Consider the following 25,041-nt stretch of genomic DNA (forward strand, 5'->3'; position numbering starts at 1 on the left):
CCTATAGTTTTAGCAAACAAAGAATGGACACATGTCTTCCTATAGTTTTAGCAAACAAAGAAGGGACACATGTCGTCCTATAGTTTTAGCAAACAAAGAAGGGACACATGTCTTCCTATAGTTTTAGCAAACAAAGAAGGGACACATGTCTTCCTATAGTTTTAGCAAACAAAGAAGGGACACATGTCTTCCTATAGTTTTAGCAAACAAAGAAGGGACACATGTCTTCCTATAGTTTTAGCAAACAAAGAAGGGACACATGTCTTCCTATAGTTTTAGCAAACAAAGAAGGGACACATGTCTTCCTATAGTTTTAGCAAACAAAGAATGGACACATGTCTTCCTATAGTTTTAGCAAACAAATAAGGGACACGTGTCTTCCTATAGTTTTAGAAAACAAAGAAGGGACACGTGTCTTCCTATAGTTTTAGCAAACAAAGAAGGGACACGTGTCTTCCTATAGTTTTAGCAAACAAAGAAGGGACACATATCGTCCTATAGTTTTAGCAAACAAAGAAGGGACACATGTCTTCCTATAGTTTTAGCAAACAAAGAATGGACACATGTCTTCCTATAGTTTTAGCAAACAAAGAAGGGACACATGTCTTCCTATAGATTTAGCAAACAAAGAAGGGACACATGTCTTCCTGTAGTTTTAGCAAACAAAGAAGGGACACATGTCTTCCTATAGTTTTAGCAAACAAAGAATGGACACGTGTCTTCCTATAGTTTTAGCAAACAAAGAAGGGACACGTGTCTTCCTATAGTTTTAGCAAACAAAGAATGGACACATGTCTTCCTATAGTTTTAGCAAACAAAGAATGGACACGTGTCTTCCTATAGTTTTAGCAAACAAAGAATGGACACATGTCTTCCTATAGTTTTAGCAAACAAATAAGGGACACGTGTCTTCCTATAGTTTTAGCAAACAAATAAGGGACACGTGTCTTCCTATAGTTTTAGCACACAAAGAAGGGACACGTGTCTTCCTATAGTTTTAGCAAACAAAGAAGGGACACGTGTCTTCCTATAGTTTTAGCAAACAAAGAAGGGACACATGTCTCCCTATAGTTTTAGCAAACAAAGAAGGGACACATGTCTTCCTATAGTTTTAGCAAACAAAGAAGGGACACGTGTCTTCCTATAGTTTTAGCAAACAAAGAAGGGACACATATCGTCCTATAGTTTTAGCAAACAAAGAAGGGACACATGTCTTCCTATAGTTTTAGCAAACAAAGAATGGACACATGTCTTCCTATAGTTTTAGCAAACAAAGAAGGGACACATGTCTTCCTATAGTTTTAGCAAACAAAGAAGGGACACATGTCTTCCTGTAGTTTTAGCAAACAAAGAAGGGACACATGTCTTCCTATAGTTTTAGCAAACAAAGAAGGGACACATATCTTCCTATAGTTTTAGCAAACAAAGAAGGGACACGTGTCTTGGTGTAGTTTTAGCAAACAAAGAAGGGACACATGTCTTCCTATAGTTTTAGCAAACAAAGAAGGGACACGTGTCTTGGTGTAGTTTTAGCAAACAAAGAAGGGACACGTGTCTTGGTGTAGTTTTAGCAAACAAAGAAGGGACACATGTCTTCCTATAGTTTTAGCAAACAAAGAAGGGACACATATCTTCCTATAGTTTTAGCAAACAAAGAAGGGACACGTGTCTTGGTGTAGTTTTAGCAAACAAAGAAGGGACACATGTCTTCCTATAGTTTTAGCAAACAAAGAAGGGACACGTGTCTTCCTGTAGTTTTAGCAAACAAAGAAGGGACACGTGTCTTGGTGTAGTTTTAGCAAACAAAGAAGGGACACATGTCTTCCTATAGTTTTAGCAAACAAAGAAGGGACACGTGTCTTCCTATAGTTTTAGCAAACAAAGAAGGGACACATGTCTTCCTATAGTTTTAGCAAACAAAGAAGGGACACATGTCTTCCTATAGTTTTAGCAAACAAAGAAGGGACACATGTCTTCCTATAGTTTTAGCAAACAAAGAAGGGACACATGTCTTCCTATAGTTTTAGCAAACAAAGAAGGGACACGTGTCTTGGTGTAGTTTTAGCAAACAAAGAAGGGACACGTGTCTTAGTGTAGTTTTAGCAAACAAAGAAGGGACACGTGTCTTGGTGTAGTTTTAGCAAACAGACGTTGGAACATGACCTGAGCAGCAGCTGCCCCACAATCAAATCTGCTGGCGTCATTCGACACAACAAACGAGCGTAGGTCAGCGTCTCCATGGTAACCATGGTAACCATGGTAACCATGGGCTTCCACGCTGTCGCCTCTTCTTTGTGGGGAATTGCCTGTCGCCTAGCAACCAGCCCACCTGACTGAGTCCCAGCTGCTAATTAGAAAGAAGGACTAAAAAACAAGATGTCCGCTGCACAGAAGAAAAATATCATGTATCGTAGATAATATTGTATAGATAAGTTGTTCTTTAACACTACTTAGTGTTCTATCATAGATAATATTATATAGATAAGTTGTACTTTAGCACTACTTAGTCTTCTATCATAGATAATATTATATAGATAAGTTGTTCTTTAACACTACTTAGTGTTCTATCATAGATAATATTATATAGATAAGTTGTACTTTAGCACTACTTAGTCTTCTATCATAGATAATATTATATAGATAAGTTGTACTTTAACACTACTTAGTGTTCTATCATAGATAATATTATATAGATAAGTTGTACTTTAACACTACTTAGTGTTCTATCATAGATAATATTATATAGATAAGTTGTTCTTTAACACTACTTAGTGTTCTATCATAGATAATATTATATAGATAAGTTGTTCTTTAACACTACTTAGTGTTCTATCATAGATAATATTATATAGATAAGTTGTTCTTTAACACTACTTAGTGTTCTATCATAGATAATATTATATAGATAAGTTGTTCTTTAACACTACTTAGTGTTCTATCATAGATAATATTATATAGATAAGTTGTTCTTTAACACTACTTAGTGTTCTATCATAGATAATATTATATAGATAAGTTGTTCTTTAACATTACTTAGTGTTCTATCATAGATAATATTGTATAGATAAGTTGTTCTTTAACACTACTTAGTGTTCTATCATAGATACTATTATATTGACTACTTGTTCTTTAACACTACTTAGTGTTCTATTATAGATTATATATATAGTCATGTAGACAATGTCGACAATTAGTTGTTTGACTTCATATTGTTTTCTATCATAGATACAATATTATAGAAAATAGAAAATGTCATATAGACCAAATGTTTTGTTTAATCATTTATCAATCTATTATTTTGTCATCATTTGTCAAATGACTTTTCATCGTGAAGACAATGTTCCCTTACTCAACTAAAATACTTTTCATCATGAAGACAATGTTCCCTTACTGAACTAAAATACTTTTCATCATGAAGACAATGTTCCCTTACTCAACTAAAATACTTTTCATCATGAAGACAATGTTCCCTTACTCAACTAAAATACTTTTCATCATGAAGACAATGTTCCCTTACTCAACTAAAATACTTTTCATCATGAAGACAATGTTCCCTTACTGAACTAAAATACTTTTCATCATGAAGACAATGTTCCCTTACTCAACTAAAATACTTTTCATCATGAAGACAATGTTCCCTTACTCAACTAAAATACTTTTCATCATGAAGACAATGTTCCCTTATTCAACTAAAATACTTTTCATCATGAAGACAATGTTCCCTTACTCAACTAAAATACTTTTCATCATGAAGACAATGTTCCCTTACTCAACTAAAATACTTTTCATCATGAAGACAATGTTCCCTTACTCAACTAAAATACTTTTCATCATGAATACAATGTTCTCTTACTGAACTAAAATACTTTTCATCATGAAGACAATGTTCCCTTACTCAACTAAAATACTTTTCATCATGAAGACAATGTTCCCTTACTCAACTAAAATACTTTTCATCATGAAGACAATGTTCCCTTATTCAACTAAAATACTTTTCATCATGAAGACATCCATCCATCCATTTTCTACCGCTTATTCCCTTTGGGGTCGCGGGGGGCGCTGGAGCCTATCTCAGCTACAATGTTCCCTTATTCAACTAAAATACTTTTCATCATGAAGACAATGTTCCCTTACTCAACTAAAATACTTTTCATCATGAAGACAATGTTCCCTTACTCAACTAAAATACTTTTCATCATGAAGACAATGTTCCCTTACTCAACTAAAATACTTTTCATCATGAAGACAATGTTCCCTTACTCAACTAAAATACTTTTCATCATGAAGACAATGTTCCCTTACTCAACTAAAATACTTTTCATCATGAAGACAATGTTCCCTTACTCAACTAAAATACTTTTCATCATGAAGACAATGTTCCCTAGTGATTCTTCAAAGTGAAGTGATGATGCAATAGTGATTCTTCAAAGTTTAAGTGATGATGCAATAGTGATTCTTCAAAGTGAAGTGATGATGCAATAGTGATTCTTCAAAGTGAAGTGATGATGCAATAGTGATTCTTCAAAGTGAAGTGATGATGCAATAGTGATTCTTCAAAGTTTAAGTGATGATGCAATAGTGATTCTTCAAAGTGAAGTGATGATGCAATAGTGATTCTTCAAAGTGAAGTGAGGATGCAATAGTGATTCGTCAAAGTGAAGTGATGATGCAATCGTGATTCTTCAAAGTGAAGTGATGATGCAATAGTGATTCCTCAAAGTGAAGTGATGATGCAATAGTGATTCTTCAAAGTGAAGTAATGATGCAATAGTGATTCTTCAAAGTGAAGTGATGATGCAATAGTAATTCTTCAAAGTGAAGTCATGATGCAATAGTGATTCTTCAAAGTGAAATGATGATGTAATAGTGATTCTTCACAGTGAAGTGATGATGCAATAGTGATTATTCAAAGTGAAGTGATGATGCAATAGTGATTCTTCAAAGTGAAGTGATGATGCAATAGTGATTCTTCAAAGTGAAGTGATGATGCAATAGTGATTCTTCAAAGTGAAGTCATGATGTAATAGTGATTCTTCAAAGTGAAGTGATGATGCAATGGTGATTCTTCAAAGTGAAGTGATGATGCAATAGTGATTCTTCAAAGTGAAGTGATGATGTAATAGTGATTCTTTAAAGTGAAGTGATGATGCAATTGTGATTCTTCAAAGGGAAGTGATGATGCAATAGTGTGTCTTCCTGCAGAGAATCTGGACGCCATGATCGCCATGCAGACTAAGAACAAGTTGGGAAAGTCTCTGGGACTTCAGGACTTTGCAGGTCGGTGAAGTCCAAATGTTTCAATTATTGACCATCGCTCCTCCAGGAAGAATTGGTCGATTGAAAAGACTTTGCAGTGTTGCAATGTAACCTTCCGTTGCAAGTAGTTACATTATGTATACTATTAAATTACCTTACGTTGCAAGTAGTTACATTATGTAACATTAAATTACGTTACGTTGCAAGTAGTTATGCTATGTAACATTAAATTACCTTACGTTGCAAGGAGCTACATTATGTAACATTAAGGTACGTTACGTTGCAAGTAGCTACATTATCTAACATTAAATTACGTTACGTTGCAAGTAGTTACGTTATGTAACATTAAGTTAGGTTATGTTGCAAGTAGTTACGTTGTGTAACATTAAGTTACGTTACGTTGCAAGTAGTTACGTTATGTAACATTAAGTCACGTTACGTCGCAAGTAGTTACGTTATGTAACATTAAGTTACGTTACGTTGCAAGTAGTTACGTTATGTAACATTAAGTTACGTTATGTTGCAAGTAGTTACGTTATGTAACATTAAGTTACGTTGCAAGTAGTTACATTATGTAACATTAAATTACCTTACGTTGCAAGTAGTTACATTATGTAACATTAAGTTACGTTACGTTGCAATTAGTTACAATATCTAACATTAAGTTACGTTACGTTGCAAGTAGTTACGTTATGTAACATTAAGTTACGTTACGTTGCAAGTAGTTACGTTATGTAACATTAAGTTACGTTACGTTGCAAGTAGTTACGTTGTGTAACATAAAATTACGTTACGTTGCGTTGCAATTAGTTAAGTTATGTAACATTTAATTATGTTAAATTGCAAATAGTTACGTTATGTATCATTAAGTTACGTTACGTAGCAATTAGTTACATTATGTATCGTTAAGTTACGTTGCGTTGCAATTAGTTATGTTATTTAACATTAAGTTACGTTACGTTGCAAGTAGTTACGCTATGTAACATTAAATGACGTTACGTTGCAATTAGTTACGTTATGTAACATTAAATTACGTTACATTGCAATTAGTTACATTATGTATCATTAAGTTACGTTACGTTGCAATTAGTTACGTTGTGTATCATTAAGTTACGTTGCAATTAGTTACATTATGTTTCATTGAGTTACGTTACGTAGCAATTAGTTACGTTATGTAACATTAAGTTATGTTACTTAGCAATTAGTTACGTTACTTAACATTAAGCAACGTTACATTACGATTAGTTACCTTATATAACATTAAATTATGTTACGTTGCAATTAGTTACGTTATTTAACATTAAGTTACGTAAATACAAATTATTTATGTTATACAACATTAAATTACGTTACGTTGCAATTAGTTATGTTATTCAACATTAAATTATATTACATTGCAATTAGTTACGTTATGTATCATTAAGTTACGTTACATTGCAAGTAGTTGCGTTATGTAACATTAAATTGTGTTACGTTGCAATTAGTTACGTTTTGTATCATTAAGTTACATTACGTTGCAATTAGTTACGTTATCTAACATCAAGTTACTTTACGTTGCAAGTAGTTACGTTAGATTGTAAATATTGTACATAATGTAAATAATTCAATGTATATACTCTGATGATTAACTTGTGGATGACTGTATTATGATGATAGTATATATTTGTACTATGAATTGATTAACGTGGACCCCGACTTAAACAAGTGGAAAAACTTATTGGGGTGTTACCATTTACTGGTCAATTGTACGGAATATGTACTGTACTGTGCAATCTACTAATACAAGTCTCAATCAATCAATGTAACATAAAATTACGTTAAGTTGCAATTAGTTACGTTACGTATCATTAAGTTACGTTACATTGCAATTAGTTATGTTATGTATCATTTAGTTACGTTACATTGCAATTAGTAACGTTATGTATCATTTAGTTACGTTACATTGCAATTAGTAACGTTATGTATCATTAAGTTACGTTACATTAAGTTACGTTACATTAAGTTACGTTACATTACAATTAGCTATGTATCACTAAGTTACGTTACGTTGCAAATAATTACGTTATGTTACGTTGCACTTAGTTACGTTATGTATCATAAGTTACGTTACATTTCAATTAGTTACGTTATGTATCATTAAGTTATGTTACGCTGCATTATGTCGCGTTGTGTTGTACTAAGTTACGTTACGTTGCATTAAGTTACGTTATATATCATTAAGTTACGTTACATTGCAATTAGTTACGTTGTGTATCATTAAGTTACGTTACATTGCAATTAGTTACGTTATGTATCATTAAGTTACGTTACATTGCAATTAGTTACGTTATGTATCATTTAGTTGCGTTACATTGCAATTAGTTACGTTATGTATCATTAAGTTACGTTACATTGCAATTAGTTACATTATTTATCATTTAGTTGCGTTACATTGCAATTAGTCACGTTATGTTGCATTAAGTTTTGATATGTTGTATTGTTACGTTAGGTTAAATTGTTACGTTACGTTGTATTAAGTTACGTTAAGTTGCTTCAAGTAGTCTTGCACTTCTTGACAGTTGGAAAGAATTTGGACGAGGATGACAACACGAAGGCCAAGGCTTCCAAGATGCAGAAGGAGTATGAGAACCTGGAGGACTCCACCAAGGAGGATCAGCCATCTACAAGTCATACCAGTTAGTCTACCAGTCTGTCTAGCAGTTAGTCTACCCGTCACTCTACAAGTTGATCTACCAGTTGGTTTACCAGTCTGTCTAGCAGTCTGTCTAGCAGTTAGTCTACCCGTCAGTCTACAAGTTGATCCACCAGTTGGTCTACCAGTTAGTCTACCAATTGGTCTACCAATTAGTCTACCCGTCAGTCTACAAGTTGATCAATCAATCAATCAATGTTTATTTATATAGCCCTAAATCACAAGTGTCTCAAAGGGCTGCACAAGCCACAACCACATCCTCGGTACAGAGCCCACATAAGGGCAAGGAAAAACTCACCCCAGTGGGACGTCGATGTGAATGACTATGAGAAACCTTGGAGAGGACCGCATTAGTGGGTAACCCCCCCCCCCCCTCTAGGGGAGACCGAATGCAATGGATGTCGAGTGGGTCTGACATAACAGTGACACCTAGATCTGATGTTCACCTGATGTCAGTGACACTTAGTTCTGATGTTCACCTGATGTCAGTGACACCTAGATCTGATGTTCACCTGATGTCAGTGACACCTAGATCTGATGTTCACCTGATGTCAGTGACACCTAGATCTGATGTTCACCTGATGTCAGTGACACTTAGTTCTGATGTTCACCTGATGTCAGTGACACCTAGATCTGATGTTCACCTGATGTCAGTGACACCTAGATCTGATGTTCACCTGATGTCAGTGACACCTAGATCTGATGTTCACCTGATGTCAGTGACACCTAGATCTGATGTTCACCTGATGTCAGTGACACCTAGATCTGATGTTCACCTGATGTCAGTGACACCTAGATCTGATGTTCACCTGATGTCAGTGACACCTAGATCTGATGTTCACCTGATGTCAGTGACACCTAGTTCTGATGTTCACCTGATGTCAGTGACACCTAGATCTGATGTTCACCTGATGTCAGTGACGCCTAGATCTGATGTTCACCTGATGTCAGTGACACCTAGATCTGATGTTCACCTGATGTCAGTGACACCTAGATCTGATGTTCACCTGATGTCAGTGACACCTAGATCTGATGTTCACCTGATGTCAGTGACACCTAGTTCTGATGTTCACCTGATGTCAGTGACACCTAGATCTGATGTTCACCTGATGTCAGTGACACCTAGTTCTGATGTTCACCTGATGTCAGTGACACCTAGTTCTGATGTTCACCTGATGTCAGTGACACCTAGTTCTGATGTTCACCTGATGTCAGTGACACCTAGTTCTGATGTTCACCTGATGTCAGTGACACCTAGTTCTGATGTTCACCTGATGTCAGGGACACCTAGTTCTGATGTTCACCTGATGTCAGTGACACCTAGATCTGATGTTCACCTGATGTCTGATGTTCACCTGCCATCAATGACACCTAGATCTGATGTTCACCTGCCGTCAGTGACACCTACATCTGGAGAACCTTTGATCCTCTTAGTCTGTTGTATACAACCCTCCCCAGTACCTTTGATCCTCTTAGTCTGTTGTCTACAACCCTGTGGAGTACCTTTGATCCTCTTAGTCTATTGTATGCAACCCTCTGGTGTACCTTTGATCTTCTTAGTCTGTTGTATACAACCGTCTGGAGTACCTTTGATCCTCTTAGTCTGTTGTATACAACCCTCTGGTGTACCTTTGATCCTCTTAGTCTGTTGTATACAACCCTCTGGAGTACCTTTGATCCTTTTAGTCTTGTATACAACCCTCTGGAGTACCTTTGATCCTCTTAGTCTTGTCTACAACCCTCTGGAGTACCTTTGATAATCTTAGTGTGTTGTCTACAACCCTCTTGAGTACCTTTGATCCTCTTAGTCTGTTGTCTACAACCCTCTGGTGTACCTTTGATCCTCTTAGTCTGTTGTATACAGCCGTCTGGAGTACTTTTGATCCTCTTAGTCTGTTGTATACAACCCTCTGGAGTACCTTTGATCCTTTTAGTCTTGTATACAACCCTCTCCAGTACCTTTGATCCTCTTAGTCTGTTGTCTACAACCCTCTGGAGTACCTTTGATAATCTTAGTCTGTTGTCTACAACCCTCTTGAGTACCTTTGATCCTCTTAGTCTGTTGTCTACAACCCTCTGGTGTACCTTTGATCTTCTTAGTCTGTTGTATACAACCGTCTGGCGTACCTTTGATCTTCTTAGTCTGTTGTATACAACCCTCTGGAGTACCTTTGATCCTTTTAGTCTTGTATACAACCCTCTGGAGTACCTTTGATAATCTTAGTCTGTTTTCTACAACCCTCTTGAGTACCTTTGATCCTCTTAGTCTGTTGTCTACAACCCTCTGGAGTACCTTTGATCCTCTTAGTCTGTTGAGTTTGTTGTTAGTTTGTTGTCTATCACCCTCTGGAGTACCTTTGATCCTCTTAGTCTGTTGAGTGTGTTGTCTACAACCCTCTGGAGTACCTTTGATCCTCTTAGTCTGTTGTCTACAACCCTCTGGAGTACCTATGATCCTCTTAGTCTGTTGTCTACAACCCTCTGGAGTATTTGATAATCTTAGTCTGTTGTCTACAACCCTCTTGAGTACCTTTGATCCTCTTAGTCTGTTGTCTACAACCCTCTGGAGTACCTTTGATCCTCTTAGTCTGTTGAGTTTGTTGTTAGTTTGTTGTCTATAACCCTCTGGAGTACCTTTGATCCTCTTAGTCTGTTGAGTGTGTTGTCTACAACCCTCTGGAGTACCTTTGATCCTCTTAGTCTGTTGTCTACAACCCTCTGGAGTACCTATGATCCTCTTAGTCTGTTGTCTACAACCCTCTGGAGTACCTTTGATCCTCTTAGTCTGTTGTCTACAACCCTCTGGAGTACCTTTGATTGTCTACAACCCTGTGGATTACCTTTGATCCTCTTAGTCTGTTGTCTACAACCCTCTCCAGTACCTTTGATCCTCTTAGTCTGTTGTCTACAACCCTCTCCAGTACCTTTGATCCTCTTAGTTTGTTGTCTACAACCCTCTCCAGTACCTTTGAGAATGTTACTAGAATTGATACAGGTTCACTTTAGTCTCAGATTCTCATCAGGACATCTATGAATCCCAGCATAGGAGATTATTGCTGCTGAAGTAGGCCAGTCCATTAAGCTGTCCCTGAACACCACACTTTATATCATTATTGGTCCAGAAGTAGCCCAGTTGACTATTTCCTGTCCCTGAACCCATCCATCCATCCATCTTCTTCCGCTTATCCGAGGTCGGGTCGCGGGGGGCAGCAGCCTAAGCAGGGAAGCCCAGACTTCCCTCTCCCCAGCCACTTCGTCCAGCTCCTCCCGGGGGATCCCGAGGCGTTCCCAGGCCAGCCGGGAGACATAGTCTTCCCAGCGTGTCCTGGGTCTTCCCTGTGGCCTCCTACCGGTCGGACGTGCCCTAAACACCTCCCGAGGGAGGCGATCGGGTGGCATCCTGACCAGATGCCCGAACCACCTCATCTGGCTCCTCTCGATGTGGAGGAGCAGCGGCTTTACTTTGAGCTCTCCCCGGATGACAGAGCTTCTCACCCTATCTCTAAAGGAGAGCCCTGCCACCCGGCGGAGGAAACTCATTTCGGCCGCTTGTACCCGTGATCTTGTCCTTTCGGTCATAACCCAAAGCTCATGACCATAGGTGAGGATGGGAACGTAGATCGACCGGTAAATTGAGAGCTTTGCCTTCCGGCTCAGCTCCTTCTTCACCACAACGGATCGATACAGCGTCCGCATTACTGAAGATGCCGCACCGATCCGCCTGTCGATCTCACGATCCACTCTTCCCTCACTCGTGAACAAGACTCCGAGGTACTTGAACTCCTCCACTTGGGGCAGGGTCTCCTCCCCAACCCGAAGATGGCATTCCACCCTTTTCCGGGCGAGAACCATGGACTCGGACTTGGAGGTGCTGATTCTCATCCCAGTCGCTTCACACTCGGCTGCGAACCGATCCAGCGAGAGCTGAAGATCCTGGCCAGATGAAGCCATCAGGACCACATCATCTGCAAAAAGCAGAGACCTATTCCTGCAGCCACCAAACCAGATCCCCTCAACGCCTTGACTGCGCCTACAAATTCTGTCCATAAAGGTTATGAACAGAATGGGTGACAAAGGGCAGCCTTGGCGGAGTCCAACCCTCACTGGAAACGTGTCCGACTTACTGCCGGCAATGCGGACCAAGCTCTGACACTGATCATACAGGGAGCGGACCGCCACAATCAGACAGTCCGATATCCCTGAACACCACACTTGATATCCTTATTATCTGGGTGATCTTTATTGCAGATACATATTATTGTTGTTGTTATGGTATCTTCCTAAAAACAACACTGTTCAATCAAGTTCAATCAAGGTTCTTAATTTCATTTTGGTACGTGTTTGTCTGCTCCTCAGACGGGCCTGGCAAGTCGCAGACCTACTTGGAGGCCATCAGGAAGAACATTGAATGGCTGAAGAAGCACAACAAGGAAGAAGGCAAAGAAGGTAGGTGTGGAAGTCAGGTGAGAGATGGAAGTCATGTTGGTATGGAGGAACCACAAGTTTACTTAAGGGTATCTAAGAGATCCTATATGTACCTAAGTGTACTAAGTGTAACTTAGGGTACCTAAGTGAAGTTAAGTGTACCTAAGTACGGGGCGGCGTGGCTTGGTTGGTAGAGCGGTGGTGCCAACAACTCGAGAGTTACAGGTTCGATCCCCGCTTCCGCCATCCTAGTCACTGCCGTTGTGTCTTTGGGCAAGGCACTTGACCCACCTGCTCCCAGTACCAGTCACACTGCTCTAACTGGAATTTCACTTTGTAAAAGTGCTTTGAGTCACTAGATAAATATCATTCACTAAGTGTACTTAAGTGAAGGCAAGTGTACTTAGTGCATGAAAGTAATCAAGTAATCAAACAAAAAGCCTTTTTGCCCCGAGCCAGTGGCATAAAAACTCTTTATTGTGTTTGTTCATGAGGACAATGTCAGCAGGAAATGTGTGCGTGCGTGCGTGCGTGTGTGTGTGTGTGTGTGTGTGTGTGTGTGTGTGTGTGTGTGTGTGTGTGTGTGTGTGTGTGTGTGTGTGTGTGTGTGTGTGTGTGTGTGTGTGTGTGTGTGTTCAGGCCTACACCTGCCAGATTAGGCAGCAGAGCAGATGTCACTTCCTACTTTTGTTGTCCTTTGGTCTCAGGCCAGATGGACTGAAGCAGACATGATTGACAGGAAATATTGTTGACATGATTGACAGGAAATATTGTTGACTTGATTGTTAGTAAATATTGTTGACTTGATTGACAGGAAATATTGTTGACATGATTGTTAGTAAATATTGTTGACATGATTGTTAGTAAATATTGTTGACATGATTGACAGTAAATATTGTTGACTTGATTGACAGTAAATATTGTTGACTTGATTGTTAGTAAATATTGTTGACTTGATTGACAGTAAATATTGTTGACATGATTGACAGTAAATATTGTTGACTTGATTGTTAGTAAATATTGTTGACTTGATTGACAGTAAATATTGTTGACTTGATTGTTAGTAAATATTGTTGACTTGATTGACAGTAAATATTGTTGACATGATTGACAGTAAATATTGTTGACTTGATTGTTAGTAAATATTGTTGACTTGATTGTTAGTAAATATTGTTGACATGATTGACAGTAAATATTGTTGACATGATTGACAGTAAATATTGTTGACTTGATTGTTAGTAAATATTGTTGACTTGATTGTTAGTAAATATTGTTGACTTGATTGACAGTAAATATTGTTGACATGATTGACAGTAAATATTGTTGACTTGATTGTTAGTAAATATTGTTGACTTGATTGACAGTAAATATTGTTGACATGATTGTTAGTAAATATTGTTGACATGATTGACAGTAAATATTGTTGACATGATTGACAGTAAATATTGTTGACTTGATTGTTAGTAAATGTTGTTGACATGATTGACAGTAAATATTGTCGACATGATTGACAGTAAATATTGTTGACTTGATTGTTAGTAAATATTGTTGACAATATTGTTGACATGATTGACAGTAAATATTGTTGACTTGATTGACAGTAAATATTGTTGACATGATTGACAGTAAATATTGTTGACATGATTGACAGTAAATATTGTTGACTTGATTGTTAGTAAATATTGTTGACTTGATTGTTAGTAAATATTGTTGACTTGATTGTTAGTAAATATTGTTGACAATATTGTTGACATGATTGACAGTAAATATTGTTGACTTGATTGTTAGTAAATATTGTTGACATGATTGACAGTAAATATTGTTGACTTGATTGTTAGTAAATATTGTTGACTTGATTGTTAGTAAATATTGTTGACTTGATTGTTAGTAAATATTGTTGACTTGATTGTTAGTAAATATTGTTGACTTGATTGTTAGTAAATATTGTTGACAATATTGTTGACATGATTGACAGTAAATATTGTTGACTTGATTGTTAGTAAATATTGTTGACTTGATTGACAGTAAATATTGTTGACTTCATTGTTAGTAAATATTGTTGACTTGATTGACAGTAAATATTGTTGACATGATTGACAGTAAATATTGTTGACATGATTGACAGTAAATATTGTTGACTTGATTGTTAGTAAATATTGTTGACTTGATTGTTAGTAAATATTGTTGACAATATTGTTGACATGATTGACAGTAAATATTGTTGACATGATTGACAGTAAATATTGTTGACTTGATTGTTAGTAAATATTGTTGACATGATTGACAGTAAATATTGTTGACTTGATTGTTAGTAAATATTGTTGACTTGATTGTTAGTAAATATTGTTGACTTGATTGTTAGTAAATATTGTTGACTTGATTGTTAGTAAATATTGTTGACAATATTGTTGACATGATTGACAGTAAATATTGTTGACTTGATTGTTAGTAAATATTGTTGACTTGATTGACAGTAAATATTGTTGACTTCATTGTTAGTAAATATTGTTGACTTGATTGACAGTAAATATTGTTGACATGATTGACAGTAAATATTGTTGACATGATTGACAGTAAATATTGTTGACTTGATTGTTAGTAAATATTGTTGACTTGATTGTTAGTAAATATTGTTGACAATATTGTTGACATGATTGACAGTAAATATTGTTGACATGATTGACAGTAAATATTGTTGACTTGATTGTTAGTAAATATTGTTGACATGATTGACAGTAAATATTGTTGACTTGATTGTTAGTAAATATTGTGTGGGGGGATGGGGTTTGGTGGTAGCCGGGGTGTATATTGTAGCATCCCGGAAGAGTCAGGGCTGCAAGGGATTCTGGGTATTTGTTCTGTTGCGTTTTTGTTGTGTTACAGTGCGGATGTTCTCCCGAAATGTTTTTGTCATTCTTGTTTGGTGTGGGTTCACAGTGTGGCGCATATTTGTAGCAAGTGTTAAAGTTGTTTATACGGCCACCCTCAGTGTGACCTGTATGGCTGTTGATCAAGTATGTCTTGCAGTGACTTATGTGTGTCTGTAGAAGCCACATACAACATGTGACTGGGCCGGCACACGGACGCAACGACAGGTTGTAGAGGACGCTAAAGGCAGTGCCATCACGGCACACCCTCGATATTGTTGTCCGGGTGAAAATCGGGAGAAATTCGGGAGGGGGCACTGAAATTCGGGAGTCTCCCGGAAAAATCGGGAGGGTTGGCAAGTATGATGATAGGTGGCACTGGTATGTTCATGGTTGGCATGATAGGTGGCACTGGTAAGTTCATGGTTGGCATGGTAGGTGGCACTAGTATGTTCATGGTTGGCATGGTAGGTGGCACTGGTATGTTCATGGTTGGCATGGTAGGTGGCACTAGTATGTTCATGGTTGGCATGGTAGGTGGCACTGGTATGTTCATGGTTGGAATGGTAGGTGGCACTGGTATGTTCATGGTTGGCATGGTAGGCGGCACTGGTATGTTCATGGTTGGAATGGTAGGCGGCACTGGTATGTTCATGGTTGGAATGGTAGGTGGCACTGGTAAGTTCATGGTTGGCATGGTAGGTGGCACTAGTATGTTCATGGTTGGCATGGTAGGTGGCACTAGTATGTTCATGGTTGGCATGGTAGGTGGCACTGGTATGTTCATGGTTGGAATGGTAGGTGGCACTGGTATGTTCATGGTTGGAATGGTAGGCGGCACTGGTATGTTCATGGTTGGAATGGTAGGTGGCACTGGTAAGTTCATGGTTGGCATGGTAGGTGGCACTAGTATGTTCATGGTTGGCATGGTAGGTGGCACTAGTATGTTCATGGTTGGCATGGTAGGTGGCACTGGTATGTTCATGGTTGGAATGGTAGGTGGCACTGGTATGTTCATGGTTGGCATGGTAGGCGGCACTGGTATGTTCATGGTTGGAATGGTAGGCGGCACTGGTATGTTCATGGTTGGAATGGTAGGTGGCACTGGTATGTTCATGGTTGGAATTGTAGGTGGCACTGGTAAGTTCATGGTTGGCATGGTAGGTGGCACTAGTATGTTCATGGTTGGCATGGTAGGTGGCACTAGTATGTTCATGGTTGGCATGGTAGGTGGCACTGGTATGTTCATGGTTGGAATGGTAGGTGGCACTGGTATGTTCATGGTTGGCATGGTAGGCGGCACTGGTATGTTCATGGTTGGCATGGAAGGTGGCACTATTATGTTCATGGTTGGCATGGTAGGTGGCACTGGTATGTTCATGGTTGGCATGGTAGGTGGCACTATTATGTTCATGGTTGGCATGGTAGGTGGCACTGGTATGTTCATGGTTGGCATGGTAGGTGGCACTGGTATGTTCATGGTTGGCATGGTAGGTGGCACTGGTATGTTCATGGTTGGCATGGAAGGTGGCACTGTGGGTGTTTGTTGGACTTGGACTATTCAAGAAGTTAACACAAATTCTTTGTGGTGCAGACTATGACTTGTCCAAACTGAAGGACTTCATGGACCAGCAAGTGGACTCTTACATTGACAAGGGAATCATCGCCAAGGACGAGGGAGACACCATCAAGAGAATCTACAGCAGCCTGTGACCTCCTCCTCCATCCCTAGAACCGTGACATAATCCCTATCCCTAGGACAGTGACCTCCTCCTCCATCCCACAACTGTGACATAATCCCTATCCCTAGAACCGTGACCTCCTCCTCCATCCCTACAACCGTAACATAATGCCTGTCCCTAGAATGGTGACCTCATCCTCCATCCCTACTACCGTGACATAATCCCTATCCTTAGAACCGTTTCCTCATCCTCATCTCTAGAACCGTGACCTCATCCTCCATCCCTATAACCGTGACCTCATCCTCCATCCCTAGAACGTGTCTTCATCCTCCAGCCCTAGAACCGTGACCTCATACGCCATCCCTAGTACAGTGACCTCATTCTCCATCCCTAGAACATGACCTCATCCTCCATCCCTAGGCCCGTGACCTCATCCTCCATTCCTAGAACCGTGACCTCATCCTCCATCCCTGGAACGTGAGCTCATTCTCCATCACTAGAACCGTGACCTCATCCTCCATCCCTAGAACCGTGACCTCATCCTCTATCCCAAAAACTGCGACATCATCCCTATCCTTATATCCATGACCTCATCTTCCATCCCTAAAACCATGACCTCATTCTCCATCCCCAGCACCGTGACCTCATCCTCCATCCCTAGAACCGTGACGTAATCCCTATCCCTAGTACGTGACCTCATCCTTCATCCTGAGAACCGTGACATCATCCCTTTCCTCAGATCCGTGACCTCATCCTCCATCCCAAGTACCATGACATCATCCCTATCCTTACAACGTGACATCATCTTCATCCCGAGAACGTACCTTCTCCTCCATCCCTAGAACCGTGACCTCATTCTCCATCCCTAGAACCGTGACATAATCCCTATCCCTAGTACGTGACCTCATCCTTCATCCTGAGAACCGTGACATCATCCCTATCCTCAGATCCGTGACCTCATCCTCCATCCCAAGTACCATGACATCATCCCTATCCTTACAACGTGACATCATCTTCATCCCGAGAACGTACCTTCCCCTCCATCCCTAGAACCGTGACCTCTTTCTCTATCCCTAGAACCGTGACGTCATCCTCCATCCCTAGAATCCCCTCCTCTTCTATCCCTAGAATCCACTCCTCCTCTAGCCCTTGAAACTGACCTCATCCTCCATCCCTAGAATCCCCTCCTTCTCTATCCCTAGACCCTGACCTCATCCTCCATCCCTAAAATCCCCTCCTCCTCTAGCCCTTGAACCTGACCTCATCCTCCATCCCAAGAACCGTGACATAATCCCTATCCCTAGTACGTGACCTCATCCTTCATCCTGAGAACCGTGACATCATCCCTATCCTCAGATCCGTGACCTCATCCTCCATCCCAAGTACCATGACATCACCCCTATCCTTACAACGTGACATCATCTTCATCCCGAGAATGTACCTTCTCCTCCATCCCTAGAACCGTGACCTCTTTCTCTATCCCTAGAACCGTGACGTCATCCTCCATCCCTAGAATCCCCTCCTCTTCTATCCCTAGAATCCACTCCTCCTCTAGCCCTTGAAACTGACCTCATCCTCCATCCCTAGAATCCCCTCCTTCTCTATCCCTGGACCCTGACCTCATCCTCCATCCCTAAAATCCCCTCCTCCTCTAGCCTTTGAACCTGACCTCATCCTCCATCCCTAGAACCGTGACATAATCCCTATCCCTAGTACGTGACCTCATCCTTCATCCTGAGAACCGTGACATCATCCCTATCCTCAGATCCGTGACCTCATCCTCCATCCCAAGTACCATGACATCATCCCTATCCTTACAACGTGACATCATCTTCATCCCGAGAACGTACCTTCTCCTCCATCCCTAGAACCGTGACCTCTCTCTCTATCCCTAGAACTGTGACGTCATCCTCCATCCCTAGAATCCCCTCCTCTTCTATCCCTAGAATCCACTCCTCCTCTAGCCCTTGAAACTGATCTCATCCTCCATCCCTAGAATCCCCTCCTTCTCTATCCCTGGACCCTGACCTCATCCTCCATCCCTAAAATCCCCTCCTCCTCTAGCCCTTGAACCTGACCTCATCCTCCATCCCTAGAACCGTGACATAATCCCTATCCCTAGTACGTGACCTCTTCCTTCATCCTGAGAACCGTGACATCATCCCTATCCTCAGATCCGTGACCTCATCCTCCATCCCAAGTACCATGACATCATCCCTATCCTTACAACGTGACATCATCTTCATCCCGAGAACGTACCTTCTCCTCCATCCCTAGAACCGTGACCTCTTTCTCTATCCCTAGAACCGTGGCGTCATCCTCCATCCCTAGAATCCCCTCCTCTTCTATCCCTAGAATCCACTCCTCCTCTAGCCCTTGAAACTGACCTCATCCTCCATCCCTAGAATCCCCTCCTTCACTATCCCTAGACCCTGACCTCATCCTCCATCCCTAAAATCCCCTCCTCCTCTAGCCCTTGAACCTGACCTCATCCTCCATCCCAAGAACCGTGACATAATCCCTATCCCTAGTACGTGACCTCATCCTTCATCCTGAGAACCGTGACATCATCCCTATCCTCGGATCCGTGACCTCATCCTCCATCCCAAGTACCATGACATCATCCCTATCCTTACAACGTGACATCATCTTCATCCCGAGAACGTACCTTCTCCTCCATCCCTAGAACCGTGACCTCTTTCTCTATCCCTAGAACCGTGACGTCATCCTCCATCCCTAGAATCCCCTCCTCTTCTATCCCTAGAATCCACTCCTCCTCTAGCCCTTGAAACTGACCTCATCCTCTATCCCTAGAATCCCCTCCTTCTCTATCCCTAGACCCTGACCTCATCCTCCATCCCTAAAATCCCCTCCTCCTCTAGCCCTTGAACCTGACCTCATCCTCCATCCCTAGAACCGTGACATAATCCCTATCCCTAGTACGTGACCTCATCCTTCATCCTGAGAACCGTGACATCATCCCTATCCTCAGATCCGTGACCTCATCCTCCATCCCAAGTACCATGACATCATCCCTATCCTTACAACGTGACATCATCTTCATCCCGAGAACGTACCTTCTCCTCCATCCCTTGGACCGTGACCTCTTTCTCTATCCCTAGAACCGTGACGTCATCCTCCATCCCTAGAATCCCCTCCTCTTCTATCCCTAGAATCCACTCCTCCTCCTTCTCCTCCATCCCTAGAACCGTGACCTCTTTCTCTATCCCTAGAACCGTGACGTCATCCTCCATCCCTAGAATCCCCTCCTCTTCTATCCCTAGAATCCACTCCTCCTCCTTCTCCTCCATCCCTAGAACCGTGACCTCTTTCTCTATCCCTAGAACCGTGACGTCATCCTCCATCCCTAGAATCCACTACTCCTCCTTCTCCTCCATCCCTAGAACCGTGACCTCTTTCTCTATCCCTAGAACCGTGACGTCATCCTCCATCCCTAGAATCCCCTCCTCTTCTATCCCTAGAATCCACTCCTCCTCTAGCCCTTGAAACTGACCTCATCCTCCATCCCTAGAATCCCCTCCTTCTCTATCCCTAGACCCTGACCTCATCCTCCATCCCTAAAATCCCCTCCTCCTCTAGCCCTTCAACCTGACGTCATCCTCCATCCCTAAAATCCCCACCTCCTCTAGCCCTTGAACCGGACCTCATCCTCCATCCCTAGAACGTTCTTCTCAAGGGTTGAAGAAAGCTCCTAACGAGGCAGTAAAATGATTCCAATTTGCACAAGTTGTATATTTTTGAAACACATCCATCAAATTGTGTCATCCCGTGTAAACAAACATATCTTCAATTTTGTGTCTTTGAAAGTCCTTATTTCTTCCCCAAAACATCTTTGTGATGACACGCTCGCGTATTTACTGGACTGTAATTAAACCTTCGTTAAGTTGAACATTTCCATCTGGCTCCGCGGGAGAGGAGCTTTTTCTAAATGTAAATATGTCTTGGAAACCATTAAAAGATTGCATTTTCCTGGCAAGTGTCTTGAATATAGCAGTCACGCTAACAGTCACACACCTGGAAGGAATTTTATTCAAGCACAATAAAAATAGACATAAATCATGTTGGACACTCCATAAATGTTGTTGCGTTTTGGACCAGTTGTTCCTCCCAGGGAATTCAAGTCACAAATCGCTCCCAAGCTATTTATGACACTTAAAGCTGAGATGAAATAATACCACCAGAGACAGAATAGGTATTTTTAAATGTATATTTTAAAAGCTTTTCCAATACACATTTTGAGACCAGTCTAACTATAGAACCTTCTATTGCGCCTCCCAAAATGGTCTGTCTTTCCCCATCCCACCACCCTCTCTCCCCTCTTATCTCTGTAGACCCAACAAATGCTAGTCTAAACACATTCCAAAGAACTCAAGGTTTACACACATAGTATGCTTGCAGACAGAGCATAAAGAGAATAAATGGAAAACACCAGCTTATTTCAAATATGACAAAGAAAAGGAAGAAGTACAACTTAAATTCGGATATATGTAAATATCTGCCTCCGACAATTCCCCCTTCAGATCTTCTAAAAAGATCTTTATCACTAGTACAACACTTCTAAAATACGCCCCTCTTTGAGCAAGCTAGTAAAAAATTAAAAGCATAGTTACATGGGAGATAAACGGATGTAATCTATGTCAATGTCGTCACCCTCAGGGGAGGAAACTAGCATTTCTCGAAAGTCACCCCTTTGCGTGACCCCCTTCAGTGACATAGCAAACCCAGAAATAGGGTGAGGTTGTCCTTCTACAGCTCTAACAATGATGCGGGTGCACAAAGACCTAGCACAAGGGGCGATAAAGCAACCGCATGAGGCTATGATGGCCAAGAAAACTCCAACGGAGATCAGGGCAGACTTAATTAGGTCAGACCACCTTCCAAAGGTGGTCTGGAGCCAATCTTTGAAGGGGTCAGAGACACCGGAAACTTCAGTAAGTTCCTTAGACAGGGCATGGAGGCCCTCCAGAGCCCTCTGGACCGAGCCATCGGGGGCGGTGTTGTTGGGAATGAAGGTACAGCATTGGTCACCAAACATTGCACACACACCTTCTTCCTTGGCTAGGATACGGTCAAGGGCTATGCGGTTCTGGACGGCCATGAGGGAAGTTGGGGCAAGTTGTTCAGCAAGTCCTTCAACAGCGTCACGAGTCAGGTTGGTCAGTCTCAACAGATTATAAAAAACATAGTTAATGCATTCTACATTTTTAGTAGCAGTCACAGGGAAAATAGCACCAATTATAGGAAGGTTCTCGAAACCTGCACAGGATTCACACCACAATTTATGTTGTGGTGGGACCCCCTCCTTGGTTGTCCATTGCATCAAAGTAAACACCATCAGGGTTTCTCATCAAATCAAAGGAGCCCGTTACACTCCTCCGAGATAAAACATGGCGTCTTCTGCGGGAAGTTAGAGAGGCCGCTGAAACAGGAGTTCCAAGGGGTGTTAATTTGGTACCCACTAGGGTGACTGGGGTCACCAGTCTAACCATAGCACAAAGCCCAACGGCTGACGTCGGGATTCTAATGTACAATCTGTGCTCCCCACAATACCAGAATAAGTCAGCTCGTGCCCAAGGGCCTATCCTTGAGCCATCTATCAGGGTGGTGCACCAGGAGGGGGTAATGTCACCCAATTTGTAGGGGGATGAAGGGGGTCCTGTAAATTGAAAACACGTGTAGTTCAGCTTTTGGGCCACAAAAGGAAGAAGTCGGGTGAAATTGTCAACAGGAGGGTACACACTAGCCAACAACCCACAACCTGGCGGTGTGGGTTCAGAAAACAAGGAGATAAGACAGTTGGAGCCATTAGTGTCAGTCAACTTAAAAGGGGTGGGGTAAGTGTGGGGAAAGGGACGTCCAGCGGAACAAGCAACACAGTCACCCAGGTTTTGGCTCTTAGCCATGCTAGTCATCCACCTAAGCCACAGGTTGCCTGCACCTGCTCCTATGGTCAAAGCTACCAGATCTTCGGTGGTGATGTCATTAGTATACACAGATGTGAGAGCCTTTGTAACGTCACCCAGGTTGAGTGGCACTTTAGGTGCCATAGAGGGGGCAGAGGTAGTTAACGCTCTCTCAAGGACATTAATTTTAATAATTCCTTTAGGGTCTGTACCTGTCTGGTCAACCCCCAAAACAACATAAACGGGACTAGGTATAACACCTGTTCTGGCAATTGTAGGGGAAAGGGGGTTCTGGGACCGATCAAAGTTCCTCTTAAAGGTCATCCCTCTCAGAATAACTTTGAATTGTGGAGGTATGTTGACATATTAAGGGTCATGGTAGTCTAAGGGCCCTGTGTAGTGGGTTACCTGCTTCCATAAGGGGCACCACTTACCAGAGTATGTTGTCCGCATCCGACACCAATAGTTCAGGTTTGAGTCGTAACAAAGATAGAGGTTACTAGCACGGTAAGAACTAATTTTCCCCTCGCACTTAATCACACTACACAGGTCAGAAAAGTAAGTCTTGCTGTCCCCCTTGACCAAGTCTATTTTAAGTTCGCCGTACGTTCTAAGACACTTGTCAGTCACTGTCGTCGGGAAGGAAGAATTGAGACACAAGGTCAGTAGAGCAAGCCCAAACACCAGTCCGTCAGGGAATCCTACTGGGTACAACATCCTGCCTTTCAGAAATCAAAATCAGAGTAATTCAGGTATCTCAACGGGGATAAACATCAAACTTTTCACTTAATGTAATGACACAAATAGTTATGCTGAAAACAAGCAAGAAAAACTAAGAAACATTTAGTATATTGACTGGTCTCAAGCAATGATATACAATATAGAAGTTGATCTGAATCTGGAAGATTTACACGACGGTATCTCTCTCAGCGTCTTCTTCTGGGCTGAAGGACTATGTGTGTAATTGAAGCCTCGCTCTTCTATGACCTGGGGGAGAGGTTATTAAGAAGCACAATAAAAATAGACATAAATCATGTTGGACACTCCAAAAATGTTTATTAAGAAGCACAATAAAAATAGACATAAATCATGTTGGACACTCCATAAATGTTAATTAAGAAGCACAATAAAAATAGACATAAATCATGTTGAACACTCCATAAATGTTTATTAAGAAGCACAATAAAAATAGACATAAATCATGTTGGACACTCTAAAAATGTTTATTAAGAAGCACAATAAAAATAGACATAAATCATGTTGGACACTCCAAAAATGTTTATTAAGAAGCACAATAAAAATAGACATAAATAATGTTGGACACTCTAAAAATGTTTATTAAGAAGCACAATAAAAATAGACATAAATCATGTTGGACACTCCAAAAATGTTTATTAAGAAGCACAATAAAAATAGACATAAATCATGTTGGACACTCCATAAATGTTTATTAAGAAGCACAATAAAAATAGACATAAATCATGTTGGACACTCCATAAATGTTTATTAAGAAGCACAATAAAAATAGACATAAATCATGTTGGACACTCCAAAAATGTTTATTAAGAAGCACAAAAAAAACAGACATAAATAATGTTGGACACTCCAAAAATGTTTATTAAGAAGCACAATAAAAATAGACATAAATCATGTTGAACACTCCAAAAATGTTTATTAAGAAGCACAATAAAAATAGACATAATGTTGGACACTCCAAAAATGTTTATTAAAATAGACATAAATCATGTTGGACACTCCAAAAATGTTTATTAAGAAGCACAATAAAAATAGACATAAATCATGTTGGACACTCCATAAATGTTTATTAAGAAGCACAATAAAAACAGACATAAATAATGTTGGACACTCCAAAAATGTTTATGAATAAGCACAATAAAAATAGACATAAATCATGTTGAACACTCCAAAAATGTTTATTAAGAAGCACAATAAAAACAGACATAAATAATGTTGGACACTCCAAAAATGTTTATGAATAAGCACAATAAAAATAGACATAAATCATGTTGGACACTCCAAAAATGTTTATTAAGAAGCACAATAAAAATAGACATAAATCATGTTGAACACTCCAAAAATGTTTATTAAGAAGCACAATAAAAATAGACATAAATCATGTTGGACACTCCAAAAATGTTTATTAAGAAGGACAATAAAAATAGACATAAATCATG

At 40.4% G+C, this 25,041-nt stretch overlaps 1 protein-coding gene and 1 long non-coding RNA gene across 2 annotated transcripts in view; one reads left to right on the forward strand and one right to left on the reverse strand.

Moving 5' to 3' along the window:
* scg3 (secretogranin III) overlaps window positions 1–17,327 on the forward strand; it is a 37,325-nt gene extending 19,998 nt beyond the window's left edge. The window contains exons 9-12 of the mRNA XM_072914809.1: window positions 5,203–5,277; window positions 7,815–7,931; window positions 12,305–12,394; window positions 16,835–17,327. Coding sequence (XP_072770910.1) covers window positions 5,203–5,277; window positions 7,815–7,931; window positions 12,305–12,394; window positions 16,835–16,953 — 401 coding nt within the window. The 3' untranslated portion in view covers window positions 16,954–17,327. The remainder of the gene's footprint in view (window positions 1–5,202; window positions 5,278–7,814; window positions 7,932–12,304; window positions 12,395–16,834) is intronic.
* On the reverse strand, window positions 16,873–17,698 carry LOC140679427 (uncharacterized). Its single transcript, XR_012050837.1, has 3 exons — window positions 17,325–17,698; window positions 17,060–17,218; window positions 16,873–17,007 (listed from the first exon to the last, which is right to left on the reverse strand). It is a non-coding gene; the product is annotated as an uncharacterized lncRNA (long non-coding RNA).
* Window positions 17,699–25,041: the final 7,343 nt, after the last annotated feature.

This window comes from Nerophis lumbriciformis, linkage group LG15 (assembly GCF_033978685.3).
Source record: "Nerophis lumbriciformis linkage group LG15, RoL_Nlum_v2.1, whole genome shotgun sequence".
In the NCBI taxonomy this organism is placed as follows: Eukaryota; Metazoa; Chordata; class Actinopteri; order Syngnathiformes; family Syngnathidae; genus Nerophis; species Nerophis lumbriciformis.